This window comes from Macaca thibetana, chromosome 7 (genome assembly GCF_024542745.1).
Source record: "Macaca thibetana thibetana isolate TM-01 chromosome 7, ASM2454274v1, whole genome shotgun sequence".
Lineage (NCBI taxonomy): Eukaryota > Metazoa > Chordata > Mammalia > Primates > Cercopithecidae > Macaca > Macaca thibetana.
The window spans coordinates 126,465,840-126,484,313 of NC_065584.1; the positions used below are offsets into that span (position 1 = coordinate 126,465,840).

Sequence of the window (18,474 nt, forward strand, 5' to 3'; positions counted from 1 at the left end):
ACTCATCACAAGTATGGGGGGCCCAGCCCTGCCAGGTGAAGAAGAAGGAAGAGTGCCCAGTTACAGGGCACTCTGCCCGGCCTGAGGCAGGATTTCTCCCTCCCTCCCTCCCTCCCTCCCTCCCTCCTTCCTTCCTTCCTTCCTTCCTTCCTTCCTTCCTTCCTTCCTTCCTTCCTTCCTTCCTTCCTTCCATCCTTCCTTCCTTCCTTCCTCCCTTCCTTCCCTCTTTGTTCTCTCCGTCCAGACCTCCAGTTCTCTGACTCCTCAGCACAGTCATATCTCCAGGATCCTGGGTCATTTTCCTAATTGAAAATGATTGGGGCTGGGCACAGTGGCTCACACCTGTAATCCCAGCACTTTGGGAGGCCAAGGCGGTCAGGAGTTCAAGACCAACATAGTGGAACCCCATCTCTACCAAAAATACAAAAATTAGCGTGGCATGGTGGTGCATGCCTGTAATTACAGCTGCTTGGGAGGTTGAGGGAGGAGAATCACTTGAATCTAGGAGGTGGAAGTTGCAGTAAGCTGAGATTGTGCCACTGTACTCCAGCCTGGATGACAGAGTGAAAAGAAAGAAAGAAAGAAAGAGAGAAAGAGTGAAAGAGAGAAAGAGAAGAGGGAAAGAAAGAAAGAAAGAAAGAAAGAAAGAAAGAAAGAAAGAAAGAAAAAAAGAAAGAAAGAAAGAAAGAAAGAAAGAAAGAAAGAAAGAAAGAAAGGGGGAGGGAGGGAGGGAGGGAGGGAGGGAGGGAGGGAGGGAGGGAGGGAGGGAGGGAGGGAGGAAGGGTGAAAGGGAGGGAGGGAGGGAGGAAGGAAGGCAAGCAGGCAAGAAAGAAGATTGGAAAGAACCCTGCAAGATGGGCCTGAGCCTCCCACTGACGTGGTTCCAGAGTTGGCTGCAGAGGGGGTGGCCTCTGCTTGTGGCCAGGGTTTGGGGTGTTTGTTCTAACAGTTCTGGTCAAGGAGGAGACCCCTGAGCTCTGACCTCTTCCTCAGCTGGGCCTCAACAAGGTCCCCATCGCCATGGTGGCAGGAAATCTTCCCAGAAGCTGCCCTTGGGAATGCAGGGGGCCTGGCAGGCTATCTGGCCAGAGTACTAGATCCTTAAAGCAATGCTGAGGGCAGGAGAACTGGGTAAGTGCGGTGGGGCCCAGGCTCCTACACTATGGAGAAGCTCACAGGTGATTCTGATGCACCGTGAAGAGTCAGGGTTAGTGCCAGGAGTGAGACTGGAAGAGGGTGGGGCAGCATAAAGGCTGACCTGACTCTGAAATGCTCATTCCCAGAAGCCACTTGATGGCCAGGACCTTGGTGGGCCCCGGGGCCCGGGCCTACTCACCTCTCCTCCAGCAGGAACTCCACCTCCAGCTCTTCCAGGCCCTGGTAGGGGAGGGAGAGAAGGCGGCTGTGAGTGGCGTCTGCACATCTCTGCTGACCAGAACCCTTTGCCTCCTGGAGAGCCCCTGTGGACCTGCCTCCGTCCTTCCCCCACGGCTGCCTACTGCCATGGAGTGCGCTTGTGGTCTCCTCTGCCAATCTCTGTCCCCAGGTCTTTGACATCAGGAGCATCACTGACAGCCCAGGGGAGGTCGAGGTATGGAGCTGACCCCCAGCCCCAGCATGTGCATTCCTCTGCCCCAGAACATCTCCTTTTTGTCACTTCCCTGGCTTCCCACTGCTCTTCTGCCTTCCCAAGGGGCTCAGTGCCTGTGGCAAGGGAGCTCTGAGATACGCCTTCAAAAAGCCCCTTCCTTCCTTCACTGAGTCCCTCACACCTCTTGCTGTGTAACTGGAGGCAAGCCAGGGCCTCACTGGGCCTTACTCTCCCCACCAGAATGTAAGCTAGGTGAGGGCAGGGATGCTAGTTCCCGAGGGGACCCAGTGCCTGGAACAGTGCCGGCCCCTCGCAGGCACTCAAGTGCTGGTTGAATGATTGAATGGACAGCATCCTGGGGGCTCCAGCTCCGGCTGTCTCTGATCTGCAGATTGGCCCGCCTTTACCCTCATCTGTCCTCTGTTCCTGGGGCCATCCCAGCAACGGGACTCTGAGGGAAGAAAAGGAGGGAAGGGAACCAAGGCTTACTGCATCTGTACTGTGTTCTATGAATACTGCTAGTTGCCTGAATTATGGTTTCTCATTTAAGTCCCACAACAACTTTCTGTGGTAGGTATTAGGATCACCATTTTGTAGATGAGGAAACAGAAACTTAGGAAGTTATTTTTACGGCATCACATCATAGTGAGTGACAGTGCTGGGATTTAAACCAGCAGCACCATCTTTTCTCAACTTGACTGTGTACACAGAGAAGACCCTGGGGAATCAGCACCAGCTCTGAGGTTTTTATGAGGCCGGAGTCTGAGGGCCGGGACCCCTGCACCCACCTGCGGGTTGAGTGGAAACTTCACGTGGGTTTTCTTTCGGAAACAGAGCTTGGTGAGGTCATAGAGAACTGTCAGGAGATGGTCATCTGGTGTCACTGTGTCTTCATCACAGACACTCAACTCTAGCACGTTCTAGGGGAGAAGGAAGGATGCCAGTCTGGTTACCACGGTTGCATTGACCCCTTCCCAGAACAAGGGGCCTGACCTCTGTCCTAGCAAGGAGGTAGGTCTGGGGGATGGGAGACAGCCCAGAAGTCCCTGCTTAGACGTGAGAGACATTTGTAGGGAAATGAATTAAGGAAGTAAAGTGTCTATTCCCTCCCTTTCAACTCCCTGAAGCCTTCTTGGCCTTCTGCTCTCACTCTCCTACTAGAGAATTTTGCCTCTTTTATAAGCTTGGCAGAGACCTGTGAAGTATGGAAGGATTTCATTTCACCTGAGGGGAAGGATGGATGGGAAAGAGCAAGCAAGACCCCTGCCAAGATATAGCATCGGCCAGCACTGGGCCCCTGGGCGCTGAAGACAGCCCCTTTGTGCTAGAAGATCCAGATGGGGGAAGCTAACATCTACCACTCCAGGGAGTGACGCGGCAAAGCTTGTAGGGATTCTGATAATTGGTGGGGTTGGGGTGAGGTATATGAACTCTATCCTTTGACTCATCAGTCCCTGGTAATGTCTCATGGATGGTCCCAAAGCAGCTACCCTGTCATCTGGCTGAACTCTGAGGTCAATGTTCTCAGGTGACATGGACTAATCTCCAAGGCCTCTTGATCCAAGGATCCTGGGAGAGGCGGGTTGAGGCTGCCTCTTAAATACATCTAGTGGACATAAGGTGGTTCTGTAGGTTCCCAACTGGATGTGATTGTTGATCTTGTAATTACTAGAAACCCAAGTATGTCCCAGAACCAACCCAGCAGCTCCACAATCCAAAGGAAGCTCAAATTCTGATTTCAAGATGGCAGACTGAACCCACATCCAAATCCTCCTCCCTTACCAAACTCACATATATGATAGAAAAGATATTTACAAAATAGTAAGTATAAAGCCCTTCTTAAAAACAAAAAGGATACATCACGTAACAAAAATAAATAAGTATCCTTAAAACATGGAGGCAGTAAGGTGGAGCTGTCAAGCCTCAAGCACCTCCATACTGGGGCTGATGCCACTATGATGAGGCCAAATTTGTCTTAAGGGATCTCTTCTGAGGCTGTCACAACTCAGGATGCTCAAAGGATAATTTTCCCGTGGGAGATGTGAACTCAACTTAGAGTCATCATATAGCTGAAGACCAATCCTATGAAACAACTCAACAAATAAAAGAATACACACCCAAAGAAATGGAAATAATAAAGCAATATGAAAATAATTTAAGAGGCAGAGAACCCTCTGGCTGGAATTAGACTGGCCTCAGACCTAGTGAATAGAATGGTTCTTCCACTCTGTGTATTCCCCTGCTTGGAGAAGACTCTGGAAACACAAAGTTTTGGATTAAGAGACACCTAGTTTCAGCAACAATTAGGACAACAGAGACCAGGAGAAAAAGCTAGAAAGATAAATAGACTCAGAGAGGGGCAAACATGAGACAAGCAGAAGGAAGTGGTAGGTAAGTGGGAAGACAGGTTTGTAGGACAAGAAGTAGGCAGAAAGAGAAACAAAGAGTCATAAGAACACAGAGGCAAAGAGAAGGACAAGTGGGCGAGAGGGGAGTAGAAATGCAGACAGGGCAGACAGGTGCAGTCCTCCATGTCTCACCTTCACTTGGCTCTGGATCTGGAAATTGAAGCTTTCATTCCACTCTGGGTTTGGGCAGTTGGAGATGGTCCTTGTCCTCAGCTTCTTCTGAGAGGCGGTGGGCAGCCAGAGGCTCACAAAACAGTCTGTCTGACTCACTGTCCGAGAAAGATAAATGGAACCAATCCAGGTTCAGAGAGAACATGTGGAGTCAAAAGGGAGCTTCAGGCAAGCCTCTTTTAGAGCCAGGCCCCATCTCAGCTCCAGTTCCTCTCCTCACTCATGGGTCTAACTTTCCAGAGACCCAGATCCCCAAGAAGTCACAGACTGCAGGCTATGGATCTCACAGAGAGCGACCCAGTCCCACTGGCCATTCTCATAGACACATATGGCCTCCGGCTCTTATTAGAAGCACCCTTGTCTCTGAGCAAACATGTGCTGGTTTGGGACAAGGTATGGTCACACAGTTTTCCCTCTGCCAAGGTAAGATCTGGAAGACCAGCCCCCAAGGGTCTGGATTACTTCTTGTCTTAGCCCAGGGACAAGGAAAACCAAAGTAGGGCCAAGCGCTCCCTCTGGGCTGCGGAGAAGTGAGGTTGAGAAGGAACAGTCTTTCGTGAGTCGGTCAAGAAGAAGGGCCCCAGTGGGCAAGGGCTTGAGTGAAACTAGCTATTCAGCAAGATTGAGGAGCAGGAACTCCCATCTCCATATGGCTTAATGCCTCCACTGCATCCAGCCAGGCTCTTCATACCTACCCTGATCTACAGCGTGAGGTTATGGCCCAAGAAACCCTCCCCTCTGTGGCCACGTACTTCTTTTTCATTCTAAATGAACAACCCAAGGGTGATGTTGCTGGATATGCTCTGGAGAAGGAACAGAGACTTTGACTCCAACAAGCCCTCCCAAAATGACAGAAGGTCTCCTAAGTCTTCCACCTGGAGCAGCAGAAGGGATAGGGTGAAAATAGCAGTCCAGGCTGGCTCCCTGCTCTATTCTACCTGGGAGGAGGGAGACAGAGGGGCCATGACTGCCCTTGTCACTCTCCTGGCAGTCAGCGAGGGTGAGTCCCAGGGTACACACCAGATACATAGGAAATGGTGAAAGCCAACACAGTTTCCAGCGTCAGAGAATCCTCTCGACAGTAAAGCTGGTGGGAGGATGGGAGTTCTACACTAGTAGGACTGATTCAAACTAGTTTTTAATTATTAATAGTCACTGATGAGAGTGGAGCCAGGGCTTTCTTCCCCCTACATTGTCACCACACTGAAAGGTTTATCAGAATCAAGAGCCCTGATCTAAATCACAGGCGTTCCTAGCTTCTGATTTCATCCCTGAAATCTGGTTGATCTTTGAGGCCTCATCATTCAGTGAATTGGAATTCACAGCCCTCCTCCTATTGAAGAAAGGTGAGATAACACTACCCTTTAGATGTCATGATAATCACTTAATCCAGACAAAAAGAATGACTGAAACCCAACAGAATCAAAAGAAAATGATGACCTCATCACCCTACTCTTCCCGTCTATGCTCTACCTGCTCTTCCTTACCATCACTCACGTGTCCAGGCCAGAAACCAGTGTCATCCTTGACTCTCACATTCAGTTGATTTAACCCTTTGTCTCTCTTGGGCCCCCCAACTTGTCATCTGTCCTGCCACTGCCCTGGTGTAGACCACCATAATTTCTGGGGCCACTTCCCAAATGGGCTTCCCATCTCCTGTCTTGCCCTGCTCTGATATTTTCTCCACAGAGAAGCCACAGGGAGCTTTTTAGATATGACCGTGCCACTCCCCACTTTAAGATCCTCCAGGGGCTCCCTCCCTTCCTGCCCTCAGGAAGGAGTCCCAGCCACTCAAAGCGGCTGTGCTGCTCACTTCCCCAACCTCAGCCTCATCTCTCCACCCTCCCTAATACCCCACCCCTGCCCTCTGTGTGTGAGCATGTGTACGTGTGCACACACGTATTCACACACATTTACACGCGTACGCATGCACTCAAACTTACACACACACACTCACACTTCAGACTCCAGCCAAACACAGTCACTTGTATTCAAAAGTGCCTTTGTACATGTAGCTCCCTCTGCCCAGAACACTCTTCCACTTTCACCCACCCTTCTCCTGGCTAGCCCCTTGGGGCTTCAGAAGGAACCTCCTCTGGAAGCTTTCCCTGAGCACCCAAGTCTGGGCCAGGTACCCCTGAGCCCAGGGTCCTCTGTTCCTCCCCTGGGGAGCGCCCCTATGCTGCATTGCAACAACAGGTAGACTCAGCTGTCTCTATACACGTGGCCACAGGATACAGGTACAGATACATCACCGCAGATACAGGTAAGAGGTCAGCGCGTCTCATTGCTCTGCTGGTAGGGAGACTCACCGGGGACCTGCTCAGCCCTCTTGAACCCCTCCCTTAGCTCTTCCAGAACACTGGCCCCTCCTCCCGGGCCTGGACCACACCCCTCAGGTCTGTCTCCTGTATGCTGGCAGCCTGCAGGCAGGGACCGGCCAGCTCTACACCTACTGGCTCTGTAACGCGCTTCGCACGCACAATTTAATGGACCCTGTAAGAGTCCCTTCCCTCTAAAATTGTTTTCCTATCATTAGTCCATGCCTAAAATTCTCCCATGAAGCCCATTAAATAAAAACTCAGTATTTTTGGCCTAAGGCTTAAATGTCTAGTTAAGATAAAGAAATATTCCTGGCAGAGACAAGATTGATCAGACACCCACATTCCAAGCACTACTTTTTCAGTTCTTTTGCAGAGAGTTGCTTCCCCTGCCCACCCCCAGCAATGAAGGGTTAGGCAACTGTGACCTGGTTCTGAGAATTTCATGGACTATGGGGATTTCTTAGGCACAGATAGGTTCTAATCCTTGTTCCTAGTGGAGTGACAGAGGGCTTGGTCATCTGAATGACATGTCTCCTTTCCTGGAATGTGGGTGGCAGAGATGACTCAATCATCTCTATAGATGTTCAGAACTTTGTCTCTCTAATACCTCTGGAGACACCTGTCTGATATCCCTTGGGGTGCTGGTTTGGGTTTTAATTTGTTTTCCCAAGAGAAACAAAAACTCCTGACCAGTGGGAGGTTTCCAGGCCTGATTGTCCCTCCGTCCTGGCCCAGGGCTCTTTCGGTTATCGAGAAGGAGTCAGCCCTGAATCTGAGTATTCACTGCCATTCGGCCTCTTCGAAATTTTAGGAAACTCAGGCACAAGTTACAAGACTAAACGGAAGTGCTGTTTATTTTGGATTCAAACCAGAAGGGAAAAATTGGGGACAAGAGTAACCCAGGACCTAAAAGACTTCAGGATAGTCTTAATCTAACCCGGGCAAGGTAGCAACACAGCCCAGCCTGCAGCAACTGTGGAATCCAGACCGGACATGACCGGGGCTGGCACCCTGAGATGCCACATGTGCCTTCTGCCTTGTTCCTCAGGGGAAATGAGGAAAACGTAAGCAACAAGGGGGTTTCCAAAGAGGACCAGGTATCGCCCAAAGGCAGCCTGCCTGCCCGATGAGCATGTAGGGAAGGCAGGAGGAGGCTTGTAGAGCCAGACCACAGCCTGTTTCTCTAGCTGCCTGCCCTTCCTCACACCCCATCACCTGCTGAGTGGCAGATGTGGCAGGAAGAAGACAGAAGAAAGGGCCCTGGACAATAGGCGGTCTGGGCATGCAGGTGCAGGCATGCAGATGGGGACATGAAGCCAGGTGACTGGAGGGGCTGGGACAGATACATCTCAAAAGAAGTTGGAGGGCTGGGTGTAGTGGCTCACGCCTGTAATCCCAGCATTTTGGGAGGCTGAGACAGAGGATCACTTGAGCCCAGAAGTTTGAAACCAGCTTGGACAACATGGTGAAACCCTGTCTCCACAAAAAAAAAATTTTTTTTAAAGTTAGCCAGTTGCGGTGGTGCATGCCTGTAGTCCTAGCTACTTGGCAGGCTGAGGTGGGAGGATCACCTGAGCCCAGGAGGTCAAGGCTGCAGTGAGATGAGATTGAGCCACTGCACTCCAGCCTGGGCAACAGAGTGAGACTCTGTCTCAAAATAAAATAAAATAAAATAAAATAAAATAAAATAAAAAAGAAAAAGCAGAAGGAGTTGGAGGAAGGTAAGCACTTCTGTGGATATGTGGGAGCTGGACTGTCCCAAAGAGGAGGGTGAACTCTGCCCAAGAGTGGGAAGGTGTCCGATTGGCCACCGAGGTATGGACAAGAAAGGCAAGAGAAGTGGCCACGTCTCGGACCCAGAGGACATTCCCTGGCTCCTCAGATTGTTCACCGATGGGCTGGGAAAGACCCCAAGAAGCTTGAGGAAAAGTCCCTGGCCCTCTGGTTGGCCAGTTGGCAGACACAGACCCAAACTAGAGGTTACTGGAGCCACTGCTGCTGGCGCAGGCTCTGGACATGTTGCTCTCCAGAGGCTCTGTCTCTGGAATCCTGCTTGATCTCTTTGCTGTCTCTGGGGCTCAGGGCCCTCCCACACTCACCCATTCACACTTAGCCCTCCATTGGAGTGACAGCTTCCTACAAGTTTCCAGAGTCTCCGCACCTGCACTCTAGCACAAGCTGCATACAAGCCCTCAGGAAGTCATGCAATCTCTTCCTCAAGACCTCAGGCACCCCAACACTTTGAAGGCATCCAATCCCTCCTCTGCCTCACTTCCTGGTTCTCCACACCTGGCTTGCCTCCTCTCTTCCCACACTCTCCAGACCTGGGATCAGACCCTACTTCCCTCTTAGGCAATCGTTAACCTCTCATTACAAAATGGGCCTCCAGTCAAGTTGTTGGGAGCATCAGGTAGTGTGTGGATGTCTGGCCACAGGTCAACCAGGCAGGTGCTTAGAGGGTGTGGCTCCCTCCCTCAGGACAGCCTCTCCCCAAGGTAGGACTCCCAAGGCCTCTAGATGCTCAGGCCCTGCCCCTCTCAGACCCCAGGCTTTCTGTGCAGCTTTTCTTGGCTACTCCCGGCTCTCAGCGTTCTCCTCTGCCTCTAAACTCCCTGGTGACAAGATGGAAATGCTGTCTCCTATTGTTCTATAACTGCTCTGGACATAGATAGCTCCTCTTGTTAAAATGTACGCTCAATCTCAGGGCTCTGTGTCTTCTCTGCCCCTCTCAGGCCCTCCCTGGCCTTTGGGGATCCCTGCGGCCCTTGAGTCATTCCTGTGTGGTTACCGGTGAGTAGGGATGCTCCCTACCTGTGGGGCCTGGACATAGAGCTTTTTCCCCCTTGGGGGCCAACTTCCTCTCTGGATGGGGCCAGGGGTGGGCAGTGTGGGGAGGGGCTTTTGGTTCTCATGATGTCTTAAAATGCCACCCAAAGACAGGGGTGGGGAGGATTCTGCCCACTGAGATGCCTCCATTGACCCCTGTGGCCTGGAAATGCAGCAGGCTCTGGGATGAAGCAGGAGGCTGGGGCTGCCAGGAACCAGCACTGCACAAACAGCCCTGCTAAGTCAAGCCACATCCACGGACTGAACTGTAGAACTGGGTACTGTGGGCTCTGGCCTGGCCCCCAGAGCCTCGTTTCAGATCTTTGTCTTGAGAAGGGGCTCCGGGAGTCACCTGGCAGCTGGTTCCATGATGCCTAAGCACCTCCCCTTCCACTTCAGCCCAACAGGCCCTAAACGAAAGAAGAAGCAAGGAGTGCTCTGTGTGGTCAGAGCTGGTGCTCTTGGAAATCGATTCCAGGAAGAGAGAGTGGGGAGGAGACAGTGGGCAAACAGAGCTCTTGGGTAGTGCCGAGGGAAGAGCATGAATGAGGGGCCTGGAAGAGTGACAGAAACCCCGAAGTCTGAACTACAACTTGAGTACAGAATACACATGCATGCACACACATACACTTATACACCATGCACAAGCGCACACACACACACGGATCCACCTGACCATTTCTCCAGCCAGGGCCTCTTCCATCCAGACCCTGTAAGCAGAGGAGAAAGAGAGAAACGAAGTGGATACTTACGCATATCAGCCTGCCGGACATTTTTCATCCGGATGACCCGCACTGTCAACAGGTGGCATGGAGACAGCCCCTCCTGTGGAAGGAGAGGACAGAGGACTCAGTCTTCAAGCATCACCCCAAGGCCATTGCCCAGGGGGAGACTTTCCCTCTGTGCCTCCCCACTTGCATTACAGCAACCCCCAGGCTGGTTGTCTTTTGTTTGAGACAGAGTTTCACTCTTGTTGCCCAGGCTAGAGTGCCATGGCACGATCTCGGCTCACTGCAACCTCTGCCTCCCAGGTTCCAGCGATTCTCCTGCCTCAGCCCCCCATGTAGCTGAGGTACAGATGTCTGCCAGACACCCAGCTAATTTTTTGTAGTTTTAGTAGAGAGGAGGTTTTACCATATTGTCCAGGCTGGTCTTGAACTCCTGATGTCAGGTGATCCACCCACCTCAGTTCCCCAAAGTGCTGGGATTACAGGCGTGAGCCACCTTGCCAGGCTCCCCATGCTGTTTTGTCATTGTTTGCTGGGGTTTCTGTCTGTTCTTCAGCCTGGAAGGTCCTGGAAGCTCCAGAGAGCCTGGGACCCTGACTGGTTTTTCATCTTTGTACCTCCAGTACCTACAGCATGCTCATTTTTAGAAGGTGCTCAATACATGTGCATTAAGTGAGTGAATGAATGTCCCAGCCCCATGCACAGAATGAATGCCCACGGCAAGGGAGTCCTGAGGTGTTCTCCCTCTCCTTTCTTCACTGCTTATTAGCACTTTCCTCCTACTGTCCCACGTGCAGATATTTGCCCTTGCCCAGGCCAGATGGCAGCCTGCTTGGGAGGCAGGCATAGTGTGGCTGTGGGAAGGGGGGGCTGACAGACACTGATCATGCACGGTCACATCTACTCACTGGGAGACCATGTGCCAGGGGCTCACCCCCACTGGTACTTATTTAGCTCCAGCCCAGACCTTTGCATCTCCCTTGCCCTTTGGGCCTCTTCCCCAGGGTATCCTCCCGCAAGTCCTTCTGGTCACTCTATTTTTCCTTCCCAGGAAACAGTCTGCCTCTCGCCACTCCTCCGTTTCTCACAAGAGGTCCTTGTGGAGTCTTGGCTGGTCTGCGGTGACCTCTCTTTCCTGATGGCAAAAGCTCAACTAGTCCTTGGTTTGATGACTGGCTCCTGTCAGACGCCTCTGCAGGTCACGATAACCCCAGGGGACCAGAGCCCTGAGGTGTCCCCCTCCCCTAGCACCTTGTCCTAACAACTGGGGTGCAGCAACACCCCCAGCGCTGCCCCCTCGGTGCTGATGGCTCCTCCTGCCGTCCCACCCCTCTTCTAGTTCTGATCACCTCCTGGGGGCTCTGCCATCATCTCAAGCCCATGTCCTCAAGGAACACCCAGAGCCCTCCCCGGGCCACAGTGTCCGGAGCAGTGGCTGTGGTTCCTTAAGGCCCTGCGCCCCTCCCGAGCTGCCCCAGCACTCTGAGTCTTGCAGCAGCCACTGCTCTACTTTGTCCCCCTTGGACCCATTACTTTGTGCCTCCCAGAGGCCCTGAAACCACCTTTCCCAGCCACACCAGCTTCTCCGGACCCTGCAGCTGCAGAGTGTCGCGGGATCACCCTTCCTGCCTACCAAGGGACCGCAGCTCTCTCCCAGTGCCCCTCTGCCTGTTCACTCGGCCCCAGGCGTTAAGCCTGTGGGAGCCGCTTTCGTTTCACCCCTCTCCTGGCCGGCATCTCTTCCATGGCCTGTCTTCAGAGCTCAGGGCCTGCGTGCTCACTGCCCTGCCTCCATTGCCCTGAGGGTGCCAGCCCTCTGATTGTTCCTCTGAATGAATGAATCATCTTCTAGAGTATATTTTTGAGCACCTATTGTGTGCCAGGCCCTATGCTAGATGCTAGGGAGTTAGGGGTGAATACGAGTCGGAGACAGAGAGGTTAAAGGCAATGGCGGCCAGTGGCTTTGATGGGGAGAGCAGGTCAAGCTGGCCACAGACTGTTGCTGTCAAGGCCTGGGACCTCTCGCTGGCTGCAGAAGTCTCCCCACCATCAATCATACTCCTGGACTCTGGAAACCTCTTCTGGTCCCCAGGGGCCCAAGGCTGCCAAGCTGAGGTGCATTTCCACTCGGCTGGCACACCCTTGAAGGGGCAGTCTCGCGCCTGTTCTCTTCAGGAGTCCTGGTTCTATTCTTGGTTCATGCCTTTCCTGTTGGAATCTCAGGCCTTGAAGCCCCTTCGCTGAGAGTTTTATCCGGGCTTAGATGAGTCTTTGTTGTCATCCATTCCCTGCCTGGGCCTCTGGTAAATGCCTACCAACCGAATGTCTATGTTTATAGAAGCCTCTGAACTGGCACCCTCGACACGCCACCCTGCATGTTCTACTCCGTGTTGCCAGAATCGCTTTATACCTTTTTAAGAGGATGCAATTCTTCTCTCTTTAAATACTGTTGGGATTGGGGACAGGGGAAACAAGGTATGAAGAAAAAAAGTTTCTATAATCCCACCACTCAGAGACAATCTTTTTATCTTTCCTTTTTTTTTTTTTTTTTTTTTTTTTGAGACAGGGTCTCACTCTGTTGCCCAGGCTAGGCAATCTTTTGATGTTGGTCCTTTCAGACTTTCCTGGGGTTTCCTGGGGCTTAATTATTATTATTATTATTTTTGGAGACAGAGCCTCACTCTGTCACACAGGCTGGAATGCAGCGGCAGGATCTCGGCTCACTGCAACCTCCACCTCCCAGGTTCAAGCAATTCTCACTCATCAGCCTCTCGAGTAGCTGGACTACAGGCACTCACGACCACGCCCGGCTAATTTTTGTATTTTTAGTAGAGATGAAGTTTCACCATGTTGGCCAGGCTAGTCTCAAACTCCTGGTCTCAGGTGATTCTGCCTGCCTCAGCCTCCGAAAGTGCTGGGTTTGTAGGTGTGAGCCACTGCGCTCGGCCCCTGGGGTTTAATTCTGATCAGCAACAGAATGCCAATTCTGGGAAGGTCACGTTATTTAGCTCCTTTTAAGGTCTCCTCCTCTCCTCAACAGCTGCCTCAAAATCAGGGCAAAAGTCAAACTCACAGTCAATTATAGGTCTGGAGATTTATTTTGTGAGGTCAACTCTGCAATGTTGAACATTTCATGGTCAATAACTTGCTCTAACAGCATTCTGTTGGGAGCCGAAGATTTGGGCCAAAAGCCATGCACACTGCTTCTCTTCTGGTGCTGCAGACGCGGCTATGGCCTTTGGCCTTTGGCCAGACCTCCGAGGCACGGTTCACTCCTCCTTTCTCACTCTGCCTGAGCGCAGCATGCACCCTGGGCTGGCGTGGTGAGGAGGCAGGGTCAACTGTCACCAGCAAGCGGTTTTGGCAAAACCTGTACCCACCGGCCCACTTTCTCAGAGGGCAACTAGAGTCCAAGCTGTGGGGGCTTCAACCCAGGAGGAGTCCGTCCTGAGGGATATTCCAGTGTTTCAGGGCTCTGAACCCAGGTCTCGTGGTCCTCTCAGCCATCACAGCCCTTCTCCCGCCTCCAGGAGGGGCTGCCTGTGGCCCAACCTGTCTCCTTCCATATCTGCTCTGGCAGGGAAGGCATAGCCACACTCTCCCTCGGGACCTCACTCCAGGTGTCCTGCCTTCCAGGACAAGTTCACTCCCATCATCTAACCTCAGTGCCTTCCAATGCAGGTGACCATTTCTTCCTGCTCTAACTCAGCAACAATAACAGCTGGCATCTGCTGCGTGCCAGCCATACGCAGGTGCTGTGTACGGGTTCTCCGTACATTATCTTGCTTAATCCTTACAACCATCCACGAAGCAATTATTATTAGCCTCGTCTTTACAGACAGAGAATCAGAGGCTAAGCCCTTTGACGCCGGGCTCACAGCTAGAATCAGAGACATCCAATGCTACCTCTTAAGCCTGTGTTTCTCCCACTGGGATTATCTGTTTACTTGGCAAACAGGAAGACAAATGTTGCTTGCCCTCATCTCCTCTTCCTTGCTTTTCTTCTCCTTAAAACAATTTTTTCTGACAGATTCTTCTTTTCACTCAGCACTTCCCCAAGGCTAAAAAATAACCACCAAACTCTGACAATTCTTCTATGGCCCGCACTCTTACTGGCTGTTTCTACCAACGCATTCTAGGATATCCCTCTCTTTTTAAACACCTAGAGAACATCAGAGCCGTGAGGTCCTTGGAGAGGTCCCCACTTTCCAGTGGCCACAGATTGCTCCACTTAAGCCTCAGATCACACCCTCCAGCTCATGAATTTTCAGGAGAGACCCAGTTTTCAGGAGACAACCACATTTTGCCAGCACGGAATTGGGACTGGGAAGGGGGTTCGAGAGACCTCCCAGCTGGGCCATGCCGGGGGGAAGGCAGCAGGAATATGGGACTTAGCTCTGGGGCCCAGAATCATTCCAGGAACCAGGTCTATGAGAAATGGCCTTCTTGGGTTGCAATGAATGTACCTATTTTGCTTCTGATATAATCTGTTCGATCAGTGTTGCTAGAGATGAGCAAAAATTCATGACCTGGAGGTAATTAATCTAGAGTGGAAAGATGCAACAGAGCAAAGCACAGTGTCTGTGATGTGTGTGTGGGAACCAGAAACCAGGGAGGCCGAGGAACCCATGTTTATAGCGTTGCTCATGCTGTGGTAAGGGCCAAAGCTTTAAGGACTCAGACAAGCTCGTCTCTAGAACAGGATTCCCTGGCTGGGATTGGGTATCAGGGTGAAGAGTCAAAGTATTTAAGAACATACATGATCAGGCACCATGCCAGCTGGGCTGCAGCCCTGGAGTAGGGACAGGCATTCATCCTTCAGGGGGGCACTGGGAGGGCCCTGGGGTAAGGACCAGGGAGCACTTGGGGACTTGGAGCTCAAGGCAAGAACTATTTGGCAAACCGTACAGAGGTATATTTAGCCACTTTGACAACCAGTACAGCTGGGATGGGGAGGACAGGCTGGACAGCAGTTTTCTGGGAAGCCAGGGGAGAGAGAGGGCCCCGCTGCTCAGGCTGCAGACACACAGTCCCAGCCCCCTCCCCAGCCTGGATTCTGGGGTTGATCTTGCCAGGACTCCACTGTCCCCTGGGGACCTACTGGGGACTGGGGGACCATGCCAGCTCATGTGGAAAAGAGGCAGCCCCTTCAATCTCAGGACTGGCTATGATGTAATCCAATGCTGCCCCTTCCCACCCCTGCTTTTATAGATATGACCTTCAGCAGGGGTGGGGGTGGGGAACAAAATGTATGACTCCGCTCTTGGCAGGCTCAGCTGGGCTGTGCTCTAGGTGCTGGGCATATGCTCTTATCTAACCCTCCAACCACCGCCAAGGAAGGCATCATTATCCCTGGTTTACAGAGGGGAAGGCTGAGTTTAGAGAGATTACATCTCAAACAGGCTCACACAGTCCGGGAGTGGCAGAGCTGGGACTTGGGCGCAGGTCTCCAGGACCCATGCACTCCATCCACCTGGTTCTCACTCCATCCACCTGGCTCTCACCGTGAATGTACAGCACCAGCTGGCAGCTTGCTCCAGGCCACATGCTAGACTAGTCAGTAGCAGAGACAGGAGGAAAAGCCTCAGCCTCCACATTGGAGCTCTCCCTATACCCCAAGAATCTAGCCATTACCACAAATCAGTCAGAAGAATACTTAATTACCGAAGGGCTCCCAGGGTCAGGCTCCTGGGTGGGTGTGGGGTCTGGGGAAGGGTCTGACAACCATGTTTCAGAAGTGGTGGGTCTGATGCCCATCCTGGGTCAGACATACCCTCAGCAAACCATCCCATGAAGTCTGGGGAGCCTGGAGAGAGGGGAAGATGGCTCCTGGGGAGCCTGCAGGAACTCCCTCCCCAGGGCTTCTCAGGTCAGGCCAGGCGGGGTGATGCCACCTCCTCCTCCCTAGAGAGCTGGGTGTACCCTTCAGTTCCTTGCAACACCTGTGTCAGAGCTTAGACCAGCCAGGTGCTGTCTTCCAGAACATGTGGGCCCTCCTTTAAGGAGATCATTGGGAGGGGACATCATGGGACCCTAATATATGTCCCAGCCACTCTGAGCAACATCCCAGACTAAGTGTCACCTGGAAGGAGCTACTACTGCTGTTTTCCTTTTTATCACCAGGCTAGTTGAGTGGTCAGGGCAAGAAATCCCGCAGGGACAGATACAGCTCATGGAGAGGCTCATGAAGCCACACTTGGGGCTCTGGGCTCTCAGCTGCTTCACTGCCCCCTTGGAGGTAAGCTCTGTCACCTCTGTGGAAGATCTCTCCTGGCCCAAGCTCTTGGAGGCTCAAAAAGATTGGCAGGAACAATGGCTGGCCAGAGGCCCTTCCAGCCACCCAAGTGCTGCAGGGAAACCAGGGCACACCCCAGGAGGCCGTGTCCACCTGGCTGGGCAGCGGGGGCACCGGCCACCACCCAGCACAGAGATCCCTGCCTTGGGCTCCTTGGAGACTGAACAGGGTCTCCATCTGCCCCACCAAGAGACAAAGCACTTTCAGGGCATCACCCATGTCATTCGACGATTTAATTTGAGCTGGGGAGGAGGCCCTGGGGAGGGGAATGAGGAAGAAGTGCTGCCTTCGAGGAGCCAACTAACGATCCTTCACTGCCCCCTTCAGACTGATCAGCCCCTTCAATCTGCCCCTATGGCAGATTGAAGCATTGAGGCCATCTCCCTATTGCCAAGATGGGGAAACAGAGGCAGGGTTGGTCTAGAGCCCTGGCAACCTGATCCATGAACCCAGAGGTCTCCCTGTGAGGCTGTGAGGAGTTGAATAGACCCAGGAACCTTGACTGTAAACCCAGGTGGGCAGCTGATGGCAACAGATTGACAATGCCACCAATTCTCACCATACACTACACCATACTCTCGCACAGCATAGGAGCTTAGGATGTTTGCAGGGTTAATACCTGCTTGCCATTAGGGCAGGCCAAATGTGAATCCCCCCGGCATACTGTCTACCCTGGGTGCTAGCCTGGCCCCAGGATGGCCCCAAGCCACTTCATGGTGCCTTGAAAAGCTTGAGGGTACTCTCAGCTGGGCCACCCATGCAGGAGCCCTGACCGCAGCTGGGCTAAACCACTTCCCCCAGGTTTTAGGATGAGGCTGCCCGAACCCATGTCCCTGGGATGTCCAGTGCCTACCAGCCCTCCCTGAACCTCGTCTCCTGCCCCCAGCTCCCTACCCCTGCCTCTCACTTCCTGGCCATGCCTCCCTGGCCCTCAGCCTCTGGCCCCAGCCACGGAGCACCCCCCCTCACCTTCAAGGCACAGGTGGCCGAGGGCCTGCCGTCTTCTGCTTGGCATGGGTCTGGCAGGGGATGGGAGACCCAGGCGGGCATCTGCCTCAGGAGCATCACGGCAGCTCTCCAGCTGGGTGGCAAGATCAGTAACTTATACTCTGACTCAGAGCTCCACCCTCCTGGCCACAGCTTGGCAGTGGCTGGGATTGCTCTGGGAGTGGTTTGAGTGGGTAGACAGATACGGTGCTTGGGCCTAGATCTCTTCATATCAAGGAAATCACAGGTCTTCAGGTCATAGAAATACAGGGACCTGCAGGGCTCTGGGCCTTGGGGTCAGCAGTCCATAGCCCCCAGCCACTCAGAATGACCAGGCCTTCGAGGACACAGTGGGTGGCAAGAAGAGGACACTGGACCCGCATGACTGTAGGACTAGCCCGCCATAATTTGGGAAAGCTCTATCTCTTCAGCTTGTAGAGGTCATGGCTCATAGATGCCCCTCTAGGAGGATGGGACCATCGCTCCCAACTCCACTTCAGTTTCATGGATACCAAGCCCATGGGGTCGCTTCATGGGGTCCCTGGCCACAACTCCCAAAGAGACTAGGGTCAGGGCTCCCAAAGTTAGAGGGTGAAGAAAGAAAATAATTGCCCAATATTTCATGAAAAGAGGGTCTGGGGCAACCACCCCCTGTCCTCCCTCCTGGGAGGCCAGGTGGAGAGAGGGTGTGTCCAGCCCCTGCCTGGTCTCAGGACAGCCTGAAGGATGCTCCTGCCCCTCCCAGATGATTCCTATCTCTAGCCTAGTGGCTCACTGAGGGGCCTGACAAGGGCAGCTTTGCCTGCTCTGCTGCCTGACTGTGTACACTGGGAGTTTCCTGCCTGAGCTATTGCCTGGGGCCCCACAACCGGCTTTTCTGGCCCATAGATAGAAGTGCTTTTTTGAAATTAGGATGAGATCTGAACATGGGACAGACTGGGCCTGAACGCAGGGATGGAACCCGGTTGGAGGTACCTGTGGGATCTCTTCACGTGCCTGGCCCTCCAGAAAGTGGAGAGGCCTTAGCCTGCTGCTCTCACAGCTTCCTTCCTGCCCTGCCCTCCCCTCCTCTGCCAAGGACGGAGACTCAGCACCATATCCCTCAGCAAACTCTACAAATTCAATTTAGTTCATGTACCTAGTA

The 18,474-nt window shown here is 52.8% G+C and overlaps 1 protein-coding gene across 2 annotated transcripts in view; it reads right to left on the reverse strand.

The window, feature by feature from the left end:
• Nucleotides 1–18,474, reverse strand: part of PLA2G4E (phospholipase A2 group IVE) — a 62,229-nt gene that overhangs the window by 19,864 nt on the left and 23,891 nt on the right. The window contains exons 1-5 of one of the 2 annotated variants that reach the window (XM_050799434.1): nucleotides 17,313–17,408; nucleotides 10,073–10,145; nucleotides 4,132–4,268; nucleotides 2,380–2,511; nucleotides 1,337–1,377 (exon numbers count right to left, since the gene is read on the reverse strand). In XM_050799434.1, coding sequence (XP_050655391.1) covers nucleotides 1,337–1,377; nucleotides 2,380–2,511; nucleotides 4,132–4,268; nucleotides 10,073–10,145; nucleotides 17,313–17,408 — 479 coding nt within the window. Of the gene's footprint in view, nucleotides 1–1,336; nucleotides 1,378–2,379; nucleotides 2,512–4,131; nucleotides 4,269–10,072; nucleotides 10,146–17,312; nucleotides 17,409–18,474 lie in introns of those variants that run through there. The other variant, XM_050799433.1, reaches the window with a different exon arrangement.